At 42.4% G+C, this 21376-nt stretch overlaps 1 protein-coding gene across 2 annotated transcripts in view; it reads left to right on the top strand.

Moving 5' to 3' along the window:
- The window catches only part of BAK1 (BCL2 antagonist/killer 1), a 261213-nt gene that overhangs the window by 113043 nt on the left and 126794 nt on the right, over positions 1-21376 (top strand). Inside the window, exons 3-4 of one of the 2 annotated variants that reach the window (XM_078644234.1) lie at positions 13013-13154; positions 19493-19633. In XM_078644234.1, coding sequence (XP_078500360.1) covers positions 13013-13154; positions 19493-19633 — 283 coding nt within the window. The remainder of the gene's footprint in view (positions 1-13012; positions 13155-19492; positions 19634-21376) is intronic. The other variant, XM_078644236.1, reaches the window with a different exon arrangement.

Raw genomic sequence — 21376 nt, 5'->3', positions numbered from 1 at the left:
CACAGCGCCCGTTTCAGGGACGCCGAACTTCTATTTTCTAAGGAGTACATTTTTTATTATAAACAGTGCGACTGCCGCTGTGCTTTACCGTGTCTGTAGACTCGTTTCATGTTGAGCAGTCATTCTCTTCTCCTATACTACCCTTTCTTTACTCTTTAGTCCCTGCTCTTCTTCTTCATTACACACACCCCACCCACTTTCTCGGTTCTCTCCCGCTCCACGCAGCGCAGACATCGACTGCTTTTATTATTTACGGCTTGTTTTTTAATGCTAGGAGGTTGTGATACTGCTCAGAATCACAGGATGGTGAAGTGGCGCTGAGACTCAATCCCTTTGTTCCGAAGTCGGCTGCTCTGCCCATAGTGCCACATCCTTTCCCCCCTCCCTACTACTTCTCCACTCAAGTTGAGCATAAATAGCAAAGGGCACCACGAACAGATGCGCACACAGTTTGGGAACCCCTAGTAAATAGTACATTGCAGTATGCGCATCTGAATTCTACACCGCTCCGTGTAGTCAGCCTGCTTTGGTCGCCCTGTGCCTAAGAGGGCAGTGTAACCTCACTTTCAAGGCGTTTAGAAGCCGAACAGGAGCGAGACAAGGATGTTGTAATGCAGTTGCTTTAGCACAGTCCGGTGAGGTGAAGTCCATTGTCTGACCTAACCAGCAGAGACCTCACAGAGAAGCCAGAGGGTCTCTTTGCACTCAGTAGCTAGCTTTTACCTACGGTGGGAGACAGTTGTCTTCATTAAGCTCTAGGCTGCGGGCGAATGCATTTCACGCTCCCACCAAAACTGGAAGCAGGTGTCCGCTTTCCAGGAGTTCCACTGAGTCAGATTGCCCACATCTTCAGTCCTGCACTTGTTTTCTGCTGAGTTCTCAGCAAAGACGGCTGACTAGCTTTACCTTTACCATGATGACAGCCTTTAAGTGGCGCTCACTGGTAGTGTGCCTGCACCTCTGTAGTGCTGTCTACCTCCTTTTGCTGTTCTACTCTAGAGGGTTCTTGCCCACGTGTTAGCACAGCTCAACCCAGACTCCGTAAGTCTGGCAACATTTCAAAGCTGCAGCTATAACCAGAGATAGGCGGTAAGAGAAAATATCTCTCTGAAAGAGGGAAATATATTGTGCGCCTATTCGGATGAAGGTGGGTCGGGAATAGGAGGGGAAATTAAACACTGCGATTTGCAGGTTACAGGCTCCAGTCTCAGATAACTCAGAGGGTTGAGGCTGCTGTACTGATCAGCGTGTAACAGACCACAACAGACTCATAACAAGGGAGATAATGTGTGTGGCTCCAATAAAGTGCATGTCACTTTGGCAAATCTGTGTTTTTTAAATGTGTGATGTGTCACGGGCACCTTCATTGCCTCAGCTGCGCAGTACTGTGTAAAAATGCACAAACGGGAGAAAGTTCTGCAGCATTGTAAAATACACTTCACTGATATCTTCTACACTTGCGTTAAAGCTGCTGTTTCATGTAGACAGTAAAGCATTGCGCCTCTGATCCTGCATCTCAAAGAACACAATACCGGAACAACATCCTTTAATAGGCTACACTAAGGGTGCATTACATATGTGGCTAATAGAGGTCACTTTAGAACTTTAAAGGGACACCTAGTAACACTCTGTGCTACTGCACCCTTTCCTTGCTACGTGGATTTTCTTTTATTGCTTATGCTACTGTTTCGCCTTTCCTTTCTTTTAAAGCACTACTCATACCCCCATACTTTCCACTGTTTCCTCTCCATTCTCTTTCCTCTTTATCTCTTAAGATAGGTCAAATGATCACTCCTCTGCAAACAAAAAACATAATTTAGAACAATTGTCATTTGCAACTCCAATGGCTCTAACTTTCACTTATGCAAGACCGATTGGTTTGCAAATTCTTGTTTTACCTTTACTCTACACTTCTTGACATTTTACCTTATCATTGCATAATTCTTTTTGTCATCCCCGCTTTCTCTCTTTATCACTATTACCCTGCGACAGCGCTAGGGTCTGTGTTCTAACAGCATATCTTAAGCGCACACAGTTTTGAAATTTCTCCATCACATAATCAGGGCAGTTCTTGGAAGCCGCTTTTTCTTCACTGTTGACCACCTCAGCAAATTTGTGTCTTATATGCCCACAGGCTGCCTGGTCATCCACCACTCTGTTGTCCATCGATACATTTTAAGATGTATTTCTTCACCCAAAACCCATTCTAATGATCCCTCACCCATAGTGTGACACAGGGGTGTTGTTTACTCAGCCAGCCAATGGCAACATACCTTTTAGCCCACAATGAGGCCAAATGTAAGAAACTTTATGACAATTTCTTTCCTTTTGTGGTCGATTAAAGAGGCTCAATAACAGATTCCCGTCACTCCTTGTATCTTCGCCCCAACATTGATCCAGTAGACATTGACTATCGGGTAGGACCAAGCCATCTATAGAAAGTATGCTCTCTGCTCCATATCTCGAGCATTACGCAGGTCTACGCAGATATATTTTGGTTGCACAAAAAAGGTCATTATTCAAGGGTCTATCGCATGTCACGAAATTCCCCGATAGCTAGTATTTATGAAGGAAGTGCTCTGGGTGGGGATGATAGTGATGCTTTCCTTAGTGTGACAGATCATGAGAAACTAAGTATTTGAAGATGGGTCTTGCAAGAATTTTATTTCTAACATAAGGAGGAAACCTCCTAATTGTGACATTCATCTTAATGGTGTTGTAATCCAAGTGATAACATATTTGATTCTGCTTTTACCATTGTGGGTTTGACGGTCTTAAAAAACATACACCCCTTAAATTTATACCTTCAAATGAAAAGTTGTTTGCTTATGGGAAGAACACATTTTAAAGTTGAAGGGGAATTAGATTGTGAACTAGAGTTTGGGAACAAAGCTGCAGATGCTGTTGTTTATGTCACTATGTCTGGATCAGATCTACAAATTATAGATCCAAACCATCCGAATCACGGGTTATATCTAAAACTCAGTTTTTGGATAGAAGATGTGAGTGTTGCATGAATGTAACATCTAACATACAGTGCTTCTAAGAGTTTTTCCATTGTGTTCAGTGGTATATTGAGTAAATTAAGTATTTTCCTCACCAGATTGTATTAAAATCCAGTGCAGCACATGTGGTTCACAAAGTTTGCAAAGTACGGGATGATCTTAAGAAAGAATTAACCCAATTGTGTGAGTTTGATAATATTGAGCCCATTGAAAGCTTGGAGTGGTTGGCAACAATTTTAGTAGCCCGTCAATCAGACCATGCATTAAGATTATATATGGGTTTGCATGATTTAAATCCTAACATCTGGGTGGATCGCAAACTTTTTTCCAATATTAACGAAGTGCTGTGGACACTAAAACCAGGGGAAATTGAAGATTCACCATTTCCTACAAGGAGCATTTGAAAGTATATCTAAGTTTGGTAGAGTATGAGTCAAAATATGTTCCACATTGTGCACAAAAAACTGCACCGTTAAGAGAGTTGTTGAATAAAGGGTGTGCATTAGCGTGGAGTGTCCAGTGTCAACAAGATGTGAAAGGAATCAGATCAGATATAGTGAGCCTCTACCTTTGAAACCTTTTGATACTAATGGTACTAGCATTATTATAACCAATGCCTGTAATGATGGTTTAGGAGCTCTTTTACTTCAGAGAATGAAAGATGGGAGTAAAGAAACAATTGCATTTGCTTCTACAGCTTTGCAAGTGTCAGAATTGACATATTCTACTGTAGCGGAGAAGTCGACTGCTCTGTGGTGGGGTACGTAGCACTTTATAACATCCGTGTAGGGCATTCCTATTGTTTTCCAACTGTTGGTAGACTGATTCGGTACAAAGGGTGTGGGTAGCCCCACATCCAGAATTCCCAAATGGCAATATCCGTTACAGGAATTTCACTACAATATAGAGTATGTTCCAGGAGAAAAAATCTAGTTGCTGACTTCATGTCCAACCTGGACATGAAGTTGCCAATCATGAGTTTGTAGTGTGCACTACATATAAAGTGTTTAGTATTATCCAGTTGTGCAGTTTCAGAACAAGTGTGGAGTGATGCCATGGATCAAGATACTGTTTTGCCCCACATCCGACACTGTATTGAGAAGGGTTGGCCTAACATTAAATGTTTGAGAACTTAATATTTTCCTCATGTACATATTGCATCAGAATTGACAAGTGACAAAGGGTTTGTATGAGAAATTGAGCAGGTAGTGGTGCCAGCCAATTTGAGAAACCGGGACTTGAGTTAGCCCAGATGGGGCATTTGGGTATATGTGCAAAGAAACGTAGGATTAGAGAAAAAATGTGGTGTTCTGGGATTGATAAAATAGTGGAAAAATATGTGCGTCATTATGAGAGTTGTGTAGTGAGTGACGAATCATTCTACCAAACTTTTCCCCATTTGTTGCAACAGAGATGGCCATGTCTCCATGGTCCAAGTCGGGTGTGGACAGTTCCTGTCCTTTTTAAAGTTCCTGGTGAAGGTCCTCAATATGCTGTGGCAATCCTTGATTATGCGTCCAGGTGGCCTGAGGTTACATTTGTACACGACATTGAAACCCGCACCATTATTGACTTTTTGTAAAATGTTTTCAGTAGGGAAGAATATCTGACTAAATTATTTACAGATAATGGGACCCAACTGGTTTCAGATGAATGGTTGGGTGAGTATGACATATTTCACACCCATAAGGTACTTTTTGTATCATCTCAGAAGCAACATATTAGTGTAACTGTTTAAACGTACACTGACCGATCAATTAAAGTTAGCATTGGTCAGAAAGTTGAATTGGAAACATGCCATGAGTTTAATTTCATGGCATATACGTTTCACACCCAATGAGACCACTGGTGTCTCTCCTTTTATTTTACTTAGAGGACGTGTTCCAGGGTCAAAGTTGAATAGTGAATGGAAGGGGCATATCAAAATTGACTCTAAATTAGGGAGGGTAATAGATGTCAGAAAAAAGGTCATGGATAGATATTGTGGTATTACCAACAATGTGGTGCAAGTAAGAGAGGGTTGTTGGGTGCAGATAAAGAAACCAGGTCATGTGTCCAAGGGTGAATCAAAGCATTTTCCTCCAGTGCACATGTGGCCTCATTGAGTATGTACTAGTGATGGTTGTGTTTGAAACAAAGACTGACTTATAAAAATTACAGACAACAAAGTTGATGTGTTACGCAAACGCTTGCATGATGTTAATGATAAGGAATGTGATTATGTCAATCCAAAATGTTCACCTGATGCGTGGCGCTTGCCTAGTAGATTTGATGAGTTTGCCACTAGTTAAAGATCAAACTCTTTGGCTTGTGTAATTAATGACCTATGTATTTGATATATGGGCATGTTATATAATTATTATTTTTTAATCTCTATTGTGATTTTAAAATGTTATGTAGGTCTGTTTATCATTTATGCTGTTACTGGTGTGTAGTGTTTATTTAAATGCTGTTTAATATAATGAAGAGGGATATGTTGTGTTGGGATGTTGCAACTTGCTGTTGAAAGCCGTGATGTAATTGAATTCCCTCACTGATTGGCACATGTTGCAGGACTGGAGGGGTGCTGGAATCCTCACTTTGAGGGCTCTTCACAAGAACACATTGAAAGACCTTCTGGTCTTGTTGGAAACGTTCGATCTCTCAGCCCACCACTTTTTAGGTTGTGCTGCCCTGTGAGACGTGCTGTGTCTGGTATATGTGGTTCAAGAACGTCCCATCCTTTCTACCGCCTTCTGTTAGTGCTCTTCTTAAATGGCTGCTTTTGTCTGGTGGATATGCTAAATTAGTCCCACCTTTGGGCGTTTTGGACACTCCCAGACAACTGCCCCTGTTACTTGTGGTGATATTCTTTTTTTTTTTTTTTTTTTTCTTCAATATATGTTCGTTCCTGCCACTGCTTCACAGATGCTGTGCTTCATGTTTTGGATGGCATTTATATCACGTTCATCTTAAATTTCTCTTCCGTCGCTGCCTCTTTATGATTTTGGCTTTTCCCCTCCCTCCTCACGTTTGGAGCCCCCCCACCCTCCGAACACAAGATCAGCTGTGGGTTTCTCAGTATACTGCAGAAAGCCGATGCCAAAGCCTCACACTGCGGATACCCCCTACCACCAGCACCCACCCGTTGTCAGCCTCTGTTGATTTGGCGGCATGTGCAGGTCTGTTAACTCTTTCCCCCTATTCCGATACTTTCAAAAATGTGTAGTAATACGTGGGGTGCTGCTGCTTTAAATTTTGCACTGCACCAAGCTCACTACGGTTTTCAGAACCCCTGACGTTCAATAGAATCGCTGGTAAGATTACTGCAATTTAGTTTTAGTTTTGGAGAGAGGTTAGGTGTGTGCTTTCGGAGTTGGGGCAATTATTTTTATTTGCAGCCCCCTTGCTTTTTAACAACACGCCATCACACAGAGGATCAAAAATATGACCAGGAGTGCCATATCGGCTTCTCCCCAAGCCCCCTCTCTCGCTCAACATCATTAGTATTCTTTTTGTTCAGCTACCGCCAAGACTTCTGCTGTGTTGATAAAGAGCAGCGGGGAAGCAGCATCTTTGATGCTTTAGATTGCCGAGAGCCATCCATCATGTACACAATACGAAGGATTACAACAACTAGCGGCATTTGTTTTTGTCTGAAGCCAGCCCGTGACGTATATAATAAGCCCTTCCTGTTTTGCTATGTTTTTCTTCTTTCCTTTCTCTTCCCAATTCTCACATCTTTCCTTCTTTCATCTCCACTTTAGCCATAATGCTGATTGAAACCTAGCCTCAAGCCTCCTGCAATCAGGGCAATGCAGGGGAAATTTAATTTGCTGTCACTGTAGTTTTTAGCCTCTTACGGGGTGTATCTGCTGATTCGACCATAGGCTTGCAGTGCGTGGCAAGTGATTATAATACCATGCCTTCTCTGTCCTTGGACAACATCCAAAGTCACCTTGTAAGGGATATTGGGCAATAAAGAATCTATGCCCATTCAGTCCTCGTTAAAAGCTCTTCTCAAATCATGCATCCTGCTTCTAAGCGCCAGACTCTGGATCACCACAGTCAAGCAGTGCCAGATTTAAGGAAAGGTATTGTAGGTAGGATCGACAGGGTGTAGAAGTTGCCAAGCAGTGGCGGTGCATCAGATTCGTTGGACTCTACTGCTGTAGTTCCTTCATAGCTAGTGTACTGCCGTGAGCTAGCTGACTCACAATCAATGGAACTGTTGACCAGTATGTTCCACACTAACGTCAGCTGCATTAATCCACTGAGCTTTCTGGTATTTTAATCTGTGTCCTGCAGGAGTCGCTTGATTTCTGCAGTAGGTGCACTTACCCACCTAGTTGTATGGCTGGCTTTAGAACCAGTGACCAGCAGGCTACACGTGTCACTATATTGACCATCTGTGTCTTTGTGCAAGAGTGGGAACCAGTGACCTGCAGATTACACCCCTGATACTTACCATGAGCAGCACTGTAGTGTTGGCTTCCCAGCTTATTCACTGCTGTCATCACTTGGAGTGTGATCATTCATGATGGCATATTAGAATGTTGGGTTCTGAGCTGTAGTCAGTTGGGAGCTTGTACCATCTTACTCAACAAATACCTTTCATTACAAAAACCTACGTGGACCTGATCATCATTTACTTCACTACAGATTTGACGATTATTTGGGCACTTCAGTTTACTACACCAATGGACTTTTGAACTTCAAGGTAAAGAACCTTCTCTGATTATTCTACATATTCTTAAACATACTGGCGTGCTAAAAAACCTCACCAGTGACCATTCCACACTTCTGGTCGTCCTCATCCTGACCTGCCAGTCCCTGCTGCACTTACTGCTATCCAAGTCCTACTTCAATTTTACAGCAGCAATTGATTTCCTTGCCTGCATCATTTTACTTCCTACATGCCTGCTGTCTTCCATTCTCCTGCCATGGAACAAGTTTTATTTTCGTTTCATCTGTTCTTCAACGTTCTGATTCCCTGTTTCCTATATGCGGCGTTGCTCTGGAGAGCTTCAACCCTTATCAGCATTATTGACCCTGCTTCAACAGAATTCGTTTCATTCAAGCATTTAGGATTCTGACTTAGTTTTCATATGAAATGGATTTATGGCGACTTTTCCATGTTATTTTCATTTCTTTTATCTACCTTACCTTTACGGTAGTTGAACTGCCATCAGTTGATTCAAAATTGGCTCGTGCTGACACACTGCGCGTTCATCCAGCACGTGCAGCCTCACATAAGCCCGACGTTTCTTCGTTGTTTCTTCTTCTCCTGTGATGCTCGTTCAAAGTCAGTAAACTTGTGCTTTGGCTTCTTGGTGCATTTTCCTGCCGCTAACCACCCTGCACAACGTCAAAAGAGTGCCACCATCTTTAGTTTGGCACATTTCTTCAAGTCTTCTCCATACTTCACGACATACCAACCAGTCGTCATATAAAAGAAAACCAGGGGTTTTATTTAGAGGCCTTCCGTGCACACCTATCTGACGCGCCCTCATCAATTTCAGCGCCTTTTCTCCGTAATTTGGATTCATTTAATGGTCTTTGGAGTTCCCGATTTTCTTCAAAAAGTAAATAAAATTAAGGGAGTGCCTCAGTTGATCTTCCTATTTCAACGCAGGTAGAGTTTTCCTGTATCTACACTTTGTATTTGAACAGTACTTGAACAACCACACCATGAAACTTTTCCTTTATTCTGTGAACACAGACCCTTATTGCTCTCTTTCTTTATTTCTTCGCTGGTTGACAACGATGACCACTTTTGTTATTTTATTTTATTGTTTTTTTCTAACATTGACAACGATGACAACTTTATTTACCTTATTGTTTTCTTCTAACAATTGACAACGGTGGCCACTTTACTTATTTTAGTTTGTTTTTACCATGAATTATTACATATTAGGTGAGAATTCACTCACCAATTTATGTTTCAGGTATATTTGATGTATGGTATGCTGTTATTTGAACTAATGTTTATGAAGTGCACGATATGTTATGCCTTTTATAATTTTATATGCAATATGATTTTAGGTTGTAGCAGGTATAACTACTAGTTATTTAATTACGTTAATTGTTCAAGGTTTAATGCTTGATTATATTTTCATTTTTATGATTCAATGCCCTATTTTGTGGTCCTAGCTGTTTTTACATTTAATAGGATTGATATATGCAGTAGGTATAAATTATTACCACTTCTTTAGTTATGTAAAAAAATTTATGTTAAACGTTGTATCTAATATCAATTTTATTATATATTTCGCAGTTCTGCTATAGAAGTTAATAAATTATTTCATATTTATGTACGTACATTTTATACATTTACCGGTTTTGAATATTATATGCTGACTTCACCCTTTAAGGTTAAGTACTGCTTACCTATTATTCAAGAGCTCTATTATTGTTATTCTTTTTTCCTTTTGCGCAAAAGTTTTATTATCCTAAACATTTTCTTGTGCATAGATGTACGTTACATGAAATTTAATTATCAAATTTATTACTCAAAAGTTTTAAATGTTCTGTGTATTTAACGCTTTTAATTGATTATTTTGCCAGATTTTTACCGCCTTTAAAGGTTTGATTCATAATTATTCATACTGGCTACTGAGGTTCTCCTCTGTTTGTGCTCCTTTTAGGTATTAATTTTCTCCTTTCTTCTTAATATTACCAGAGTTTCTAATTGTTTTCTCCTGTGGAGCACTTCCTTGTTCTTATATTTCCTTTATGTGGTTCTACCTTTTACTTCTTCGTTTGTTGATTCGCAATCTCTCCAGTCTGGCCAATTGGTGTATTTTGCGATACTTTCAACGTTTAGGTTCGGTGTCCACTTTTGTATTATCTTTTTAATCTTTTTCTCTTTGTCTTTTAAAGAGAGGATGTGTTCTCTTTCTTAATTTTGTCTTCTTCTCTCTACTCCTTTATTTGCTTTTTTTGTCTTTCAATGTAATTCTTCCTCTTAATTACCTTCCTTCATTACTTCTCTTGAATTTTCTCAGTTAATTATTTCTTTACGTATCACTTTTTGTGTTCATCTGTTCTTATAATTATGCCCTCTTCATATTTTTACTTAACCCGTTTCCACTTCTCCTCCTTATGTTCGTTGTTATTCATTTTAAAACATGTATAAAAAGGGAAGATGTGTGGTGTTGGCTTCCCAGCTTATTCACTGTGGTCATCGTTTGGAATGTGATCATTCAGGATAACTTAGTAAAATGTTGGGTCCTTAGCTCTAGTCAGTTGGGAGTTTGGGACTGAGCTGAAAGGTGACAGCTCCTGGTGGGATTTTACTTGACTTATCTTAATATTTATGAATTACCACCTTGTACCATCTTACTCAATAAATACCTTTTATTACAAGAACCCACGTGGGCCTGATCATCATTTACTTCACTACAAGCACCCCTTCACCCACGTGGTGCTCGCTGATCCTACCTTCCTAGTCTTCTCCTTGCATTCTTTCCACTCTGTTTCTCTGTGTTCCCTTTGGTCTGTATTCACTGTTTCCTTTCATCTTAAACTTTTTATTTCCGCCTTTCTCTTCTCTTCTGCCCACCTTTCTTATTTATTTATTCTTCCACTTGAACTCTTTTAATCTCCTTTCCATGGTCCTGCCATTACTGGCTCTTGTCAGTTTCTTCTTTTTTTCTTTTCTTATCCTCTGTTCTTATTAATCTTAGAGTTTTCTCCTTCTTTCTTTGCCCTGCTCTTTATTTTCCCTCTTTGTGTTCAATGGTGATGATAGCGCTCTAAGTGGAATACAAATAAGAGGGTGGGGTCTATAAAAGAGTAAAGAAGAGGTAAAATTGCACTGCTTGCTATGTTACTCAGTTTTTGCATAACGCACTTCTGGACCTGTTATGGCCTCGTAGCGCAAGTAACTGCTGCCTCTTGCTGTAGCTCCATAGTTCCCTCAAAATCTGACATCTGTTAATTCTCCCCTAATATCCGTCCTTTACTCAAATTATAATTCACATCCTATTTCCTAACCTCTACCGTCCTATTGTTTATATCCTCCCCATCCAAAACAACAACAAACTATAACAACCATTCGAGCAGGCAGGCAAAAGTTGCTAATACTCAACAAAAAAAAACGAAACATTTTTTAATATGAATTTTTTTTTTTAATAAGGTTGTTCACTTAGACATCATCTCATCTTAACTATAGAGAGGGCAACAAACATGCTTATAACACATTTTTTCTTATAACTTTGCAATGTGCTGCACACACACCACACTACTCTGGAACAGAGCTTTTTTTTTTTTTTAATATATTTTTATTGCGAAAGCATAAAGTAGGCACAAGGTACATGGTCATCGAGACCGCTTATACGTAAGGGATGATAACCTGCTGTTGCAAGGATAATACACAGCCAAGTACGGCCCACATCCCAGAGGCTGGGCGGCGTAGGAACAAAGCACGTAATGAGGAAAGGAAAATTGCATTTGTGCTCTAAGGATACGAAACTATTAGTACATTCGCTATTTTTCTTATTCTGAGTTCTCATTTTATGTAACATTATAACAATAACTAAATCCCCCAAAAACAAAGGGAACAGAGCTTAAACACATTAGTTAAGCCAACAGCTCTGGGTAAACACTCATAAGGTTCCAAAGGCAAGACCTATTGTCTTTGCCAATGCTTGTTACTGGTACATGCAGCATTGCAACTTATGTGCACGATCACGGAAAAAAAGCAGGGCAGTGAACCCCTCAATAATGCGGTGGTACAACAAGCTAAGATACACGTATAGGACCACTGAACTCTGGTGGGGGGGGCAGTGGGGGAGGCGGGCGGAACATCACTACCCTACGTACAGATGAAGACAGGGACAAGATCCTGGGGGGGCTCCGCGTGTCTCCGGGAATACCCCCCATGGGTCCGAACATCGGACACTGACGAGCAGAGGTTCTCAGGTGGGCGAAACTCAGGGTGTAAACTTGCGCAGGCGGGCGAGTAGAGGGCTCCACTCCCAGGAGCATGCCACAGCTTGGGACACTATTTAGCGGGACTGCCCCCCACATGGATGCGTCCAGCTCTCTCCTCTCGCCCACAGCAGCGCAATGGAAGACCGGGATTAATCAACGCGGCACCTTAGTCTCCCCAAGAGTTGGAGCGCTTCAACCACACCACCCCCCTCCTTCCCTACCCGTCGTCTTTCTCCTCTCACCCCAGACAGTGCAACGGACGTCACAGGTTAATATCCGCCCCGGGGCACCTGGTTCTCACCTGGGTGTTGGAGCACTTCCACCGCCACCCCCATGTATCCTATTGCAAATCTTCCTGTACCAACTGAAATATCTACACTACTAATTGTATTCATGCCTAAAAATAATTTAATTGTGTAGAATAAAATAAAAAACTGCCTGGTATCTATGCATTCCGATGCATTTAATGACCCGTCTACATGCAGGATGAGAGCAGGGAAGGGGTTAACTGCAGAAACAAACTTGAAATGCCGGATATGTAATTGCTGGGCCTGTCTTATCTGGCGCTGTTGAATTCTTTTGAAAAAGCAGCTTGAAAAGATCAGTACAGGGGTGTGCTTCTCAATAGTCCCGAAGGATCTGGCACACAATTGCCTATATACAGCAAGACGTATTCGGAGTTTATGGGAGCAAATTTAAAAGTGCTTTTTTGTTTGATAGCGTATATTTGTTTTAGTTTGTCATCTGCATATAATGTAGTGAATTGAATATTCGCTGACACTCGAAGACCTAAGGGCTCAAAGACTAAAGATCACGATCTATGCAGAATATCAGTGACACGGTTTCGACAACACCGAAGGCCCACGGTCCCATCAGCATTTTTGGTCTCTCCTCCTGCATCCTGTAGGTTTGAAGATTTGAGCCCTTTCTTTCCTAACAGTGACTGGTTTGTCCTAGGCTGGGTCTCGTGGCCAGTGTCATCTTGGTGCATGCTTTTCCTTCTTTCACTGCCCTGATCTAGCCATCTCCTAACAACCAGAAAAGCATCTTACTCGTTTTTTCCCCTAACACGTCCTCTCTTCTCCTTTTAGCAGAGCAGGTGGCTCAGCAGACAGCGGATGTGTTCCGGAGCTACGCCTTCTACCGCTACCAGCACGAGCAGGAGCAGGCCGAGTACGTGGCCAATGTCCCCGTTGACCCAGAGATGGTGGAACTTCCAGCGGCCCAGAGCATGTATGTATTACACACTCTTTTATCCAAAAGTCCATCAAAGCATCTGCAGATTAACAAAGTGTGTGTTTAAAAAGCCTAGTCTGTGCGCTGTGGAGCAGAACCATGTGACACTTCGCTCCAACAGAAGAGGCTCCCCTCAGTAGGGTAACTGCAGCATCGGAACATGGGTGCAGACAGGGTTGGATTGGGATTAAAAATCAGCTCGGGCCCGCTAAAAAAAAAAAAGTGGCCCACATTTGCATTTCCGCAAAACACTACTTGGGCGAAGTTTTATAAAAAAAAAATTAGGGTGGGGGCATTAAAAAAAGATGCACAGATTAGTTTACAGTGGTGAAACACACCTGAAAACAAGTGAGGCCACTTTTGCTAAGGCCCCCTGCCCTGCTCAATATGCATACATTAATGGGCCGGCCCAGCGAGAGAAAGGGAGTGACACCTCTGCCCGTTGATAAAAGGGAGGTAACGGGTGCCCATCTACCTCCAGAAAGGCCACTCAGGCACCCACTGGGACGCTGGCGGCATCAAACAACGCAGAAACCACCAAATTCCCCCCCCCCCCTTCTCCACCGCGAGGCTGCCCGAAAAAGCAGCCCACAACTGGACCCTGATACCGGCAGCTCGGGCAATGCCCCGAGTGCCCGCGTTACCAATCCGACGCTGGGTGCAGAACCCCCGCCTCCCTTACTGACAGACCCAACACTTCCCTTCCTCCAAAGCCAAACAGGATCATGCTCCAGACAAACCTCCCTTCCTCCCTTCAATGTAGCAAGAAACTGGCGCTCATGTATGCACCCCATATCCCCTAATAGAAGGGCGAAAAAATGAGCCCAGATGTGCATTTACCTTATTAGACACCGTTTCCCGCAACCCCTGATGTATTTCGAGCGCAGAATAAGCCCTAGGACAGGGGATTTAAAGTGAATCACCTGCAACTTAAGAAAATATTCAACACATTTCATCAGTAATTTCTTCTTTCAGTGTGGAAACAAAATTCAATCAAATCAATCCAATTCAGATGGGTAATAAACTATTCTTCATGTTGTCGTTATACCCCTGGCTCCTTATAATAACAGTAATGTAAACAAAAGCAACTTGCATATATAGCCAGTGTTCCAACCAGTATTAAATACCAAAGATATTATTTACGTGATAACTGATGATGATAATTTGATTAAAAAAATGCCAAAAAATCACACTTATGAGAAATGGATAGCAGTCCTGCCTTTTACTGCCGTATAAATAATCAACGCACCAATAGGTTGTTTGAATTGCTGTTGCTTTGATAAGCAATTTTAATCCTCCTCAAATCAATTACCGGTATTATATGATAAGCACGGGGAAGCAATCCCAAATATGAGGTTAAATATATTCTTTGACCTTAAAGACAATGTGCTTGTAAGCATTTGAGATTTTAAGGGTGATGCTATAATAGTGTAAGAAATCATAATGAGCATGAAACGACGGACGGTACCGACAGGGACGACAGAGAATGAATTATTAAATGCCCTTGTGTTTTTTTCACTGCCTGACAATCAAAATGCTTGAATGATGTAATTTCAAAGTCAGCAGAAATTAATGGAAGATTGAGGGAAACAAACATTTATGCTGTGAAAAAACTGCCTGCCTCATGCTGGCATGTGTAATGAAGTAAACAAAGTGTTTTCAAAACCAAGAAGAAATAGACCCGTTAGTGCTAGAATGGAAGAAGTACAAACCAGTCCTGTAAGACACTTTTGTCAGACTGTTCCTGGATTTAGACTCTTATAGTCCAAGTAGGGCAAAGAGATTGTTACGTCTCGGGGTTACCTCAGTGAACCCTCGCCACGAGACTGACCTGCATTATAATAGGAGCATTAAGATTTACACTTGAAAAGATCCTGTTAGGCCCAAGATAGGCATGACAGAAACACAGAAACTCAGAACAGATGAAGATTTTAGTACAGCCTGTCTGGGGATGACAGTGTAACAAGGAAACTCACATGTCAACCCGGGCTCTATGAATTTGGAAGGTTGGCTCCGAATTCATTAGTTACAAGCAAGCATGTAGATTCTAATGGATGTAAAGAAGTGTTTCCCCCAAAAGGCAACAGGTTTCTGATCTGGTGAACTGCCAATGACATATCACCCACAGGATGTACAGTCCAAGATTAGTTAACAAATCAAGAGGTGGAGAAATGCCAGTCACAGTACATGAAGGGGTACTTTAGAGAATTGGAAATTAAGCATAAGCAAACCTCTCTAGATCATACTAGTGACAGTTTCCTTGTTGAGTGATTGAATAGTTATAAAAGGAAGGGCCTAGTTGAAATGAAGCGCTGATGAAAGTGTTGTGGACCTCAAGGCTTTGTGTACTTGAAGAAGCAGGGTCTCCAGCTCTGAAGTTATTCCAGGTTTGATTAGACATTCTAAGACAGTAGTGTGGAGGACAGATGAGGTTAGAAGCAAGTTCATGAACCCAAAACAGATACAAAATTTGTCATAAAAGTAAAGCAGTTTGGCATCCTGTGATCTTGGTGCACGAGTGGGAAGACATTTATAACTGTACCTAAGGATGTGGCAACTTATCCTGAAATTAGGAAAGTGGTTGACATATTTTCAACTTTATTAATTTGGGTGAAGGTAAGGTATGGCACATGAGCTGGCACATGAGCTGGCTTGTACCAAACTCTCTAGACGGGTTTTAGAGGAGAACTGTAAAGTAGTTGAAGGTGGGTATTTGGAAGCAGCATGGAATGGTGAAGATGGCAGTGTTACAGGAATCAGTTGGAGAGGCAGCTAGAGGAGGTCCGTGGCGTTACAGATGAAAATTAATGTTGACCTACTATCCCTTATTAAATAACAGATGTGGGTTTTAGACCTGAGTGTTACTATGCTAAATGTTGTTGAGGAAGAAGGGCTTGACACTCTGGGAAAAACAAAGAACAAGAAAGTCCTGTGAAGAGAGCACTAGTTGTGAAAACCAAGGGGTAGGCTCTCTCCTTTTTTCCCTATCTCATAGCTTGAGCTGGGCTGTGTGCTGCTTAGGTAATCAGCAAATGGCTGACTTTGATGATTACTTTGACCATTTAGCTGTCTATTAAATAGTGGTTTGCGGTGATCAAGTTATGTAATTATCAGATTGGCGGGTCAAACAATATCCTGCCCTTTTTGTTTACATCTAAGAGGGTACTCCAGAGAGGAATAGTCCAGTGATTGCATACAGGATTACCCAATTACACAGTCCATAGTTGCAAAAAAGTCTAACATTCAGCCACCACAGTAGGCCTTGCAATCATGTAATGGGGGGTGCAAGCATGGCGCTTGTTCATCCTCACAGGTTCAAAGCAAAACCTGTTTGTAGCAAGTGGATGCTCATACTTTAAAATTATTAGACATTAATTGTCAACATAGTTATAATCAATCAAGGGTTGGTAAAGCGCTCTACTCGCCCGCGAGGGTCTCAAGGTGCTGGGGGGAGGGAAAAGCTGCTCCGGTCAGTCGAAGAGCCTGGTTTTGAGAGCCCGTCTGAAGGTGTGCAGGGTTGAAGAGCGTCTGATGTCTACCAAGAGAGTGTTCCATGTTATGGCTACAGTGTAGGAGAAAGCCCTCCCGCCCTTATGGCTGCGGTGTAGGAGAAAGCCCCCCCCGCCCTTATGGCTGCGGTGTAGGAGAAAGCCCTCCCATATAGACCCTGAATATATACACTTGAGAACACAGAAGCAAATGAAAAAAATGTATTTCAATTCACAGTAAATCAGAATTTCCGTTTTTGGGGTTCAAGACCAGCCTTGAGACCTAGCATCGTCCCTGAGAAACAGATTTGCATTAATCTGCATGGTCATTTGACTGGATTTTCACTTGTGCTCCTTCGTTTTACTACTGACTGGACGACGAAGATTGTCCTAGACTAATAAGATGCTTCCTTCTGAATGCCTGGAAATTTAAGTTGAACATGAAATAAATAATTAGCAGCCTATAGTCCATCCTCTGCAAACTGAGGAAACAACCACATTCCCTAAACAGAAGGGGCATCCAGATTACAAGAGCCTTGAAAAATCCCCAGGCACACGCACGTTCAGGGCCCAAATCGCGTGTTGGCTGTACAACCCAAAAAAGTAAGTTCTGATTTACTGCAAATTGAATTCAAGACATTATTTTCCATTTGTATCAATTGTTTATGTTCAGTGTATAAGCATTTTATAACCAAAATAAATAGACGTACTTTGACAAATACTTTATAATAATTGTATGGTATTTGCATCCACCTGCTACAAACATTGATACTAATTATGTAAAAGGGATCCACCGAGAATACATGCATGCTCCATACCAAAATTACTGTTTGTATAACTAGCCAGAAGTAGGGTATCAAAAAGCACGAGTTGGAATAAAGGCTGTTCCTTCGCTCCGTTCAAAACATGAAACTGAGCTCAAGGTTGGTCCCTCAGGCCAAACCTGGTACCAGTTATAACATTACATTTATTACCAGAGTCGGGCTTACCATACAAAGAATCTAAAGGTTAAAGGGGTAGAACATTTGTTAAACGGGAAGCCAGATTATAAAATGCTATCCCTGCACCATGATGAAGCAGAAAAGAAAGTTCTTTAACGGTTTATTTTAATACCTTACATATACCTGTGGTTTGCGATCTCCTGACAATCAAAATGTTTTTTAGATGCATTGTGTGCAAAAAAAAAATCCGAATCAACATCACATTGAATACAAGTATGGATGTGGTTCTTACCTAGCCAAAAACCCACTGAGCGCATTACAAGGTTCAAAGGAAAGAGAAAGCCACCATATGATTAAAGGGGTAGTTGGTTTCTAAGTCTGAAGGTGTTCTTTGAAGAGGTGTGTCTTCAACTGTTTCCTAAAATGAAGCACGTTTCAGACTGTCCTGGTGAATATAGGAATGTCGTTCCAGATCCTGGGTACATAGCTGGAGAAGACGTGTTGCCTTGTTTTTTCTTTTTGCCTTTCTTCATCTGCAGCCCGATGGTGTCCTGCCTGCAGGTGTAGATGGAGCCACTGGAGATGGTAAACTTGTCGGTCAGATAGTCAGGGTTGCTTGTTGCAACGGTTTGTGTAGATGATGCAGACTTCCAAAAGTAGCGAGTGGAGTTCCATCTGGGAAGCCTGTAACTTTTGATGAGTTTATACTGGGGACAAAGTTGTCATTTTGTATTACCATTATCTGTATTTCTGGATGTTTATTGTATTCATTTACATGGTGGCCTTAAATTCACCCAGACTAGGCTAACATATTAGAATTATTTGACTGGTTAATTGGTTCTTAACCTTTTGACTTTTGTGGACGCCCACTTAATTATTACCGGAATCCAGATACCCCAACTGAGTCATTACTGGAAGAGAGACCGCAGCCTAAAAAATGTAGATGATTTGAACAGCAAAACAGTACACAAAAATAGAGAAACGAGCATTCACCAACAAATACACAAATTGATGAAATATTTCATGTAATTCACAAATAAATATAGAAAAAATATCCAAAATGGTAATTTTAATGTGAAGGTTGGAGTTTTTTTCTAAATTCAATTTAGGCTACCTATCGTCTGCACTATATTCTTTTGGATGCACATGCACTGCTTCCATGAATCAATCTGAAGATACCAACTTAATTTGTACCTTTGATTTTCAAATCCCTTCACACATACAGAACATTTTAAAATGTTGCTTGTTTAGTTATAAACACTTTTTCAAACTGTTAAAAATATTGCATTTTCCTACAAGCCGCTGCGCCATACCCCCCCCCCCCTCCCCCTCCCCCCGAAGGCATTGTGGACCCCCATGGGTCCCCAGACCCAAGGGTAAGAGCCACTGGTCTAGATGATTGGCTTAGTGCCCTCCACTTAGTCAGGTAACTTGGTATACCTTGGGAAAGTGATCTGCTTACATAGATAGTGTACCACATCTCTCCTCTTCAGGAATGGGGATTTCACCTATTTCTTCTGTGAAATGATTATTTCATCGTTTGAATTATAGGCATTGCATTAGTTGTTAGTTACTGAGTTGATGAATGCTAGTGTCTATGTTAACATGCGCGTCACTCTTGCTTCCAAATTTGGGAATTCCTCAAGTTTCAGTGAGGAACATTAGGCTCAAGGCAAAATGATCCTGTTTCTTTGAAACCCTATGTAATAACTTGATTTCCAAGCAAAACTACACTTGGAAATGATCAGAGTTGGTTAAGTATTATTATATATGTCATATATATATATATATATATATATATATCACTATATGGTCTGTTGCCTGAGGGTAATGTAGAAAATGTGGTTGGACTCTAATTTAAATGCCTGACTTTGCCTACTTTGACTCCATCATCCCCTTTCTGCAGTACTATCGATGTTGGCAGGCAACTGGCCGTCATTGGAGATGACATCAACACACGCTATGAAGGTCACTTCCAGGACATGATACTGGATTTGAAGCCAGACATGGACAATGCATACGAGTACTTCACAAAGATTGCTTCGAGGTAAAACAAAAAAAGTGTACATTTCCTCACATAATATATTGAAAATGTTATGATTTGAGTTTCACTTTGGACGTTTAGGGTCCACATTTAGTTAAGCTTCAGTTTACCCTTTACTGTCAATCATAATAGCTTTGCTTGAAGAGATTAGAAAAGCTAAAACTAGAATACACCATGTGATCACCCATGAAATGTCTTACATCCATTAAAGCTTTGTTTAATGCAGCAGGAAGGCTCCCCTTTAAAACAAGCATCCTGAATAAGTTGCTTGACTTGAGCTTTTTTAGGTCTCGTGGCGTGTACAGCGCGAAGCGCTGTCTCGCTAGAGACCTATTGTCAGCGACTCAGCTTTCCAGGAGACAAGAGCTGGCCACGCGCATCGTGAAGAATCGGATCGGAGCGGGCCACGAGCACGTGAACGCGCGCTCTATTGAGCAGGCCACAATTCCCTTACAATGCGCGCTTACACAGACACTGAACTTTTAACGTTAGTTTTTTTTTTATTTCCAGCTTTCAGTTTCCTTAGGTTTCAGTTTTATTCTGAATCCCCAGCTCTCCTTGCACCCCCTCCGGTGTCAGCCAGCCATGCGCCATCTGCCAACAGCTACTCTCTCCCCGCATTCCTTACCGTCGTTCAGCCCAGGCGGCCGCCGTCACGCTGTCCGTGCTGTTTTAGGAGCGGGCCAGGCTCAAGGACAGTTCAATCTCCAATTCAGACTTGGAGCCTCAGGGCAGGTAAACGCGTGTCTTCTCCGTCGATCCTCAGCGCCGGGACAGCCGATGTGCACGCCCCGTCGTCTCGCTCTCACCGCGCTTTCAGTTTCGCGCGCTAAGGGACGTTCTTGCGCCTCCCATAGTCACAGATGAGACTGCGCGTGGCCTCCTTGCCAGAGGACTTGTGTCCCCCTCTAGCCTCACGCTCTACCCCGGAAGCCTCCCCTCCGCAGCCCTCCTCCCCCGGCAGGCGCTGCCCATCTGGCGGCTCAAGGGCTCGACGGCTCGTCATCGGGTTCCGGCTGACTTTCTGATGGAGGGAGGCCTTTGTCTGCTGACGCCTGCCTGCCTGAAGGGACACAAAAGAGGCCTGCCCCTCACTCGGATGGCACTCTGCCTGCGGGGAAGCAGCGCTCTGCCCACTTCAGGTGCACTTCAGTACCCCCTGCAAAATACTAGATGCCAGCCGGGTACCGGGGCGCCAAGGAGCGGCTCCCGACACTGAATCCCGCCTTACTGGGGAAGCTGTGTGCATGCGTGGGGGGCTTCATGGAAAACACATACTATGGTAAGAAGGCGTTGTGCCAAATATTCACACTTCTTACTCCAGAGCGCATTTTAACAGTCACCCGGACCTCCACCAGTGCTGCCATTTAAACTGCTGCGGCTGCTTGCAATGCTTGTTTGTTGTGGTTTCCATGCTCTGGAACGCTGCGCGCCAGCCCGTCGGTGCTAACCTCTTCTTATTGCCGTTCATTGACTCCGCAGCATCGATCCACTATCAGAGCTTTCCTTGCTGTTCTGCTCCTGAGCCGCCTGTCCTGACACTTGCAGCATCGCAGCGCACGGGTGGGTGGCAGTGATCGTAGGGTGGACTGGTCTTGGGCGTTTTATAGATGCCAGGCGTTAAAGACGGCATGACGAGGCAGAACATGATTTAAAAAATACCTTAAATCGGGTTCACTCTCTCTCTCTCGCGCAGCAGCCTGCAGCCCCTTGTCAGTCCACACTGCCCTGGTAACCGGGCACTAA

Source organism: Lissotriton helveticus, chromosome 5_1 (genome assembly GCF_964261635.1).
Source record: "Lissotriton helveticus chromosome 5_1, aLisHel1.1, whole genome shotgun sequence".
Lineage (NCBI taxonomy): Eukaryota > Metazoa > Chordata > Amphibia > Caudata > Salamandridae > Lissotriton > Lissotriton helveticus.
This window is presented reverse-complemented; position numbering and strand designations above follow the sequence as displayed.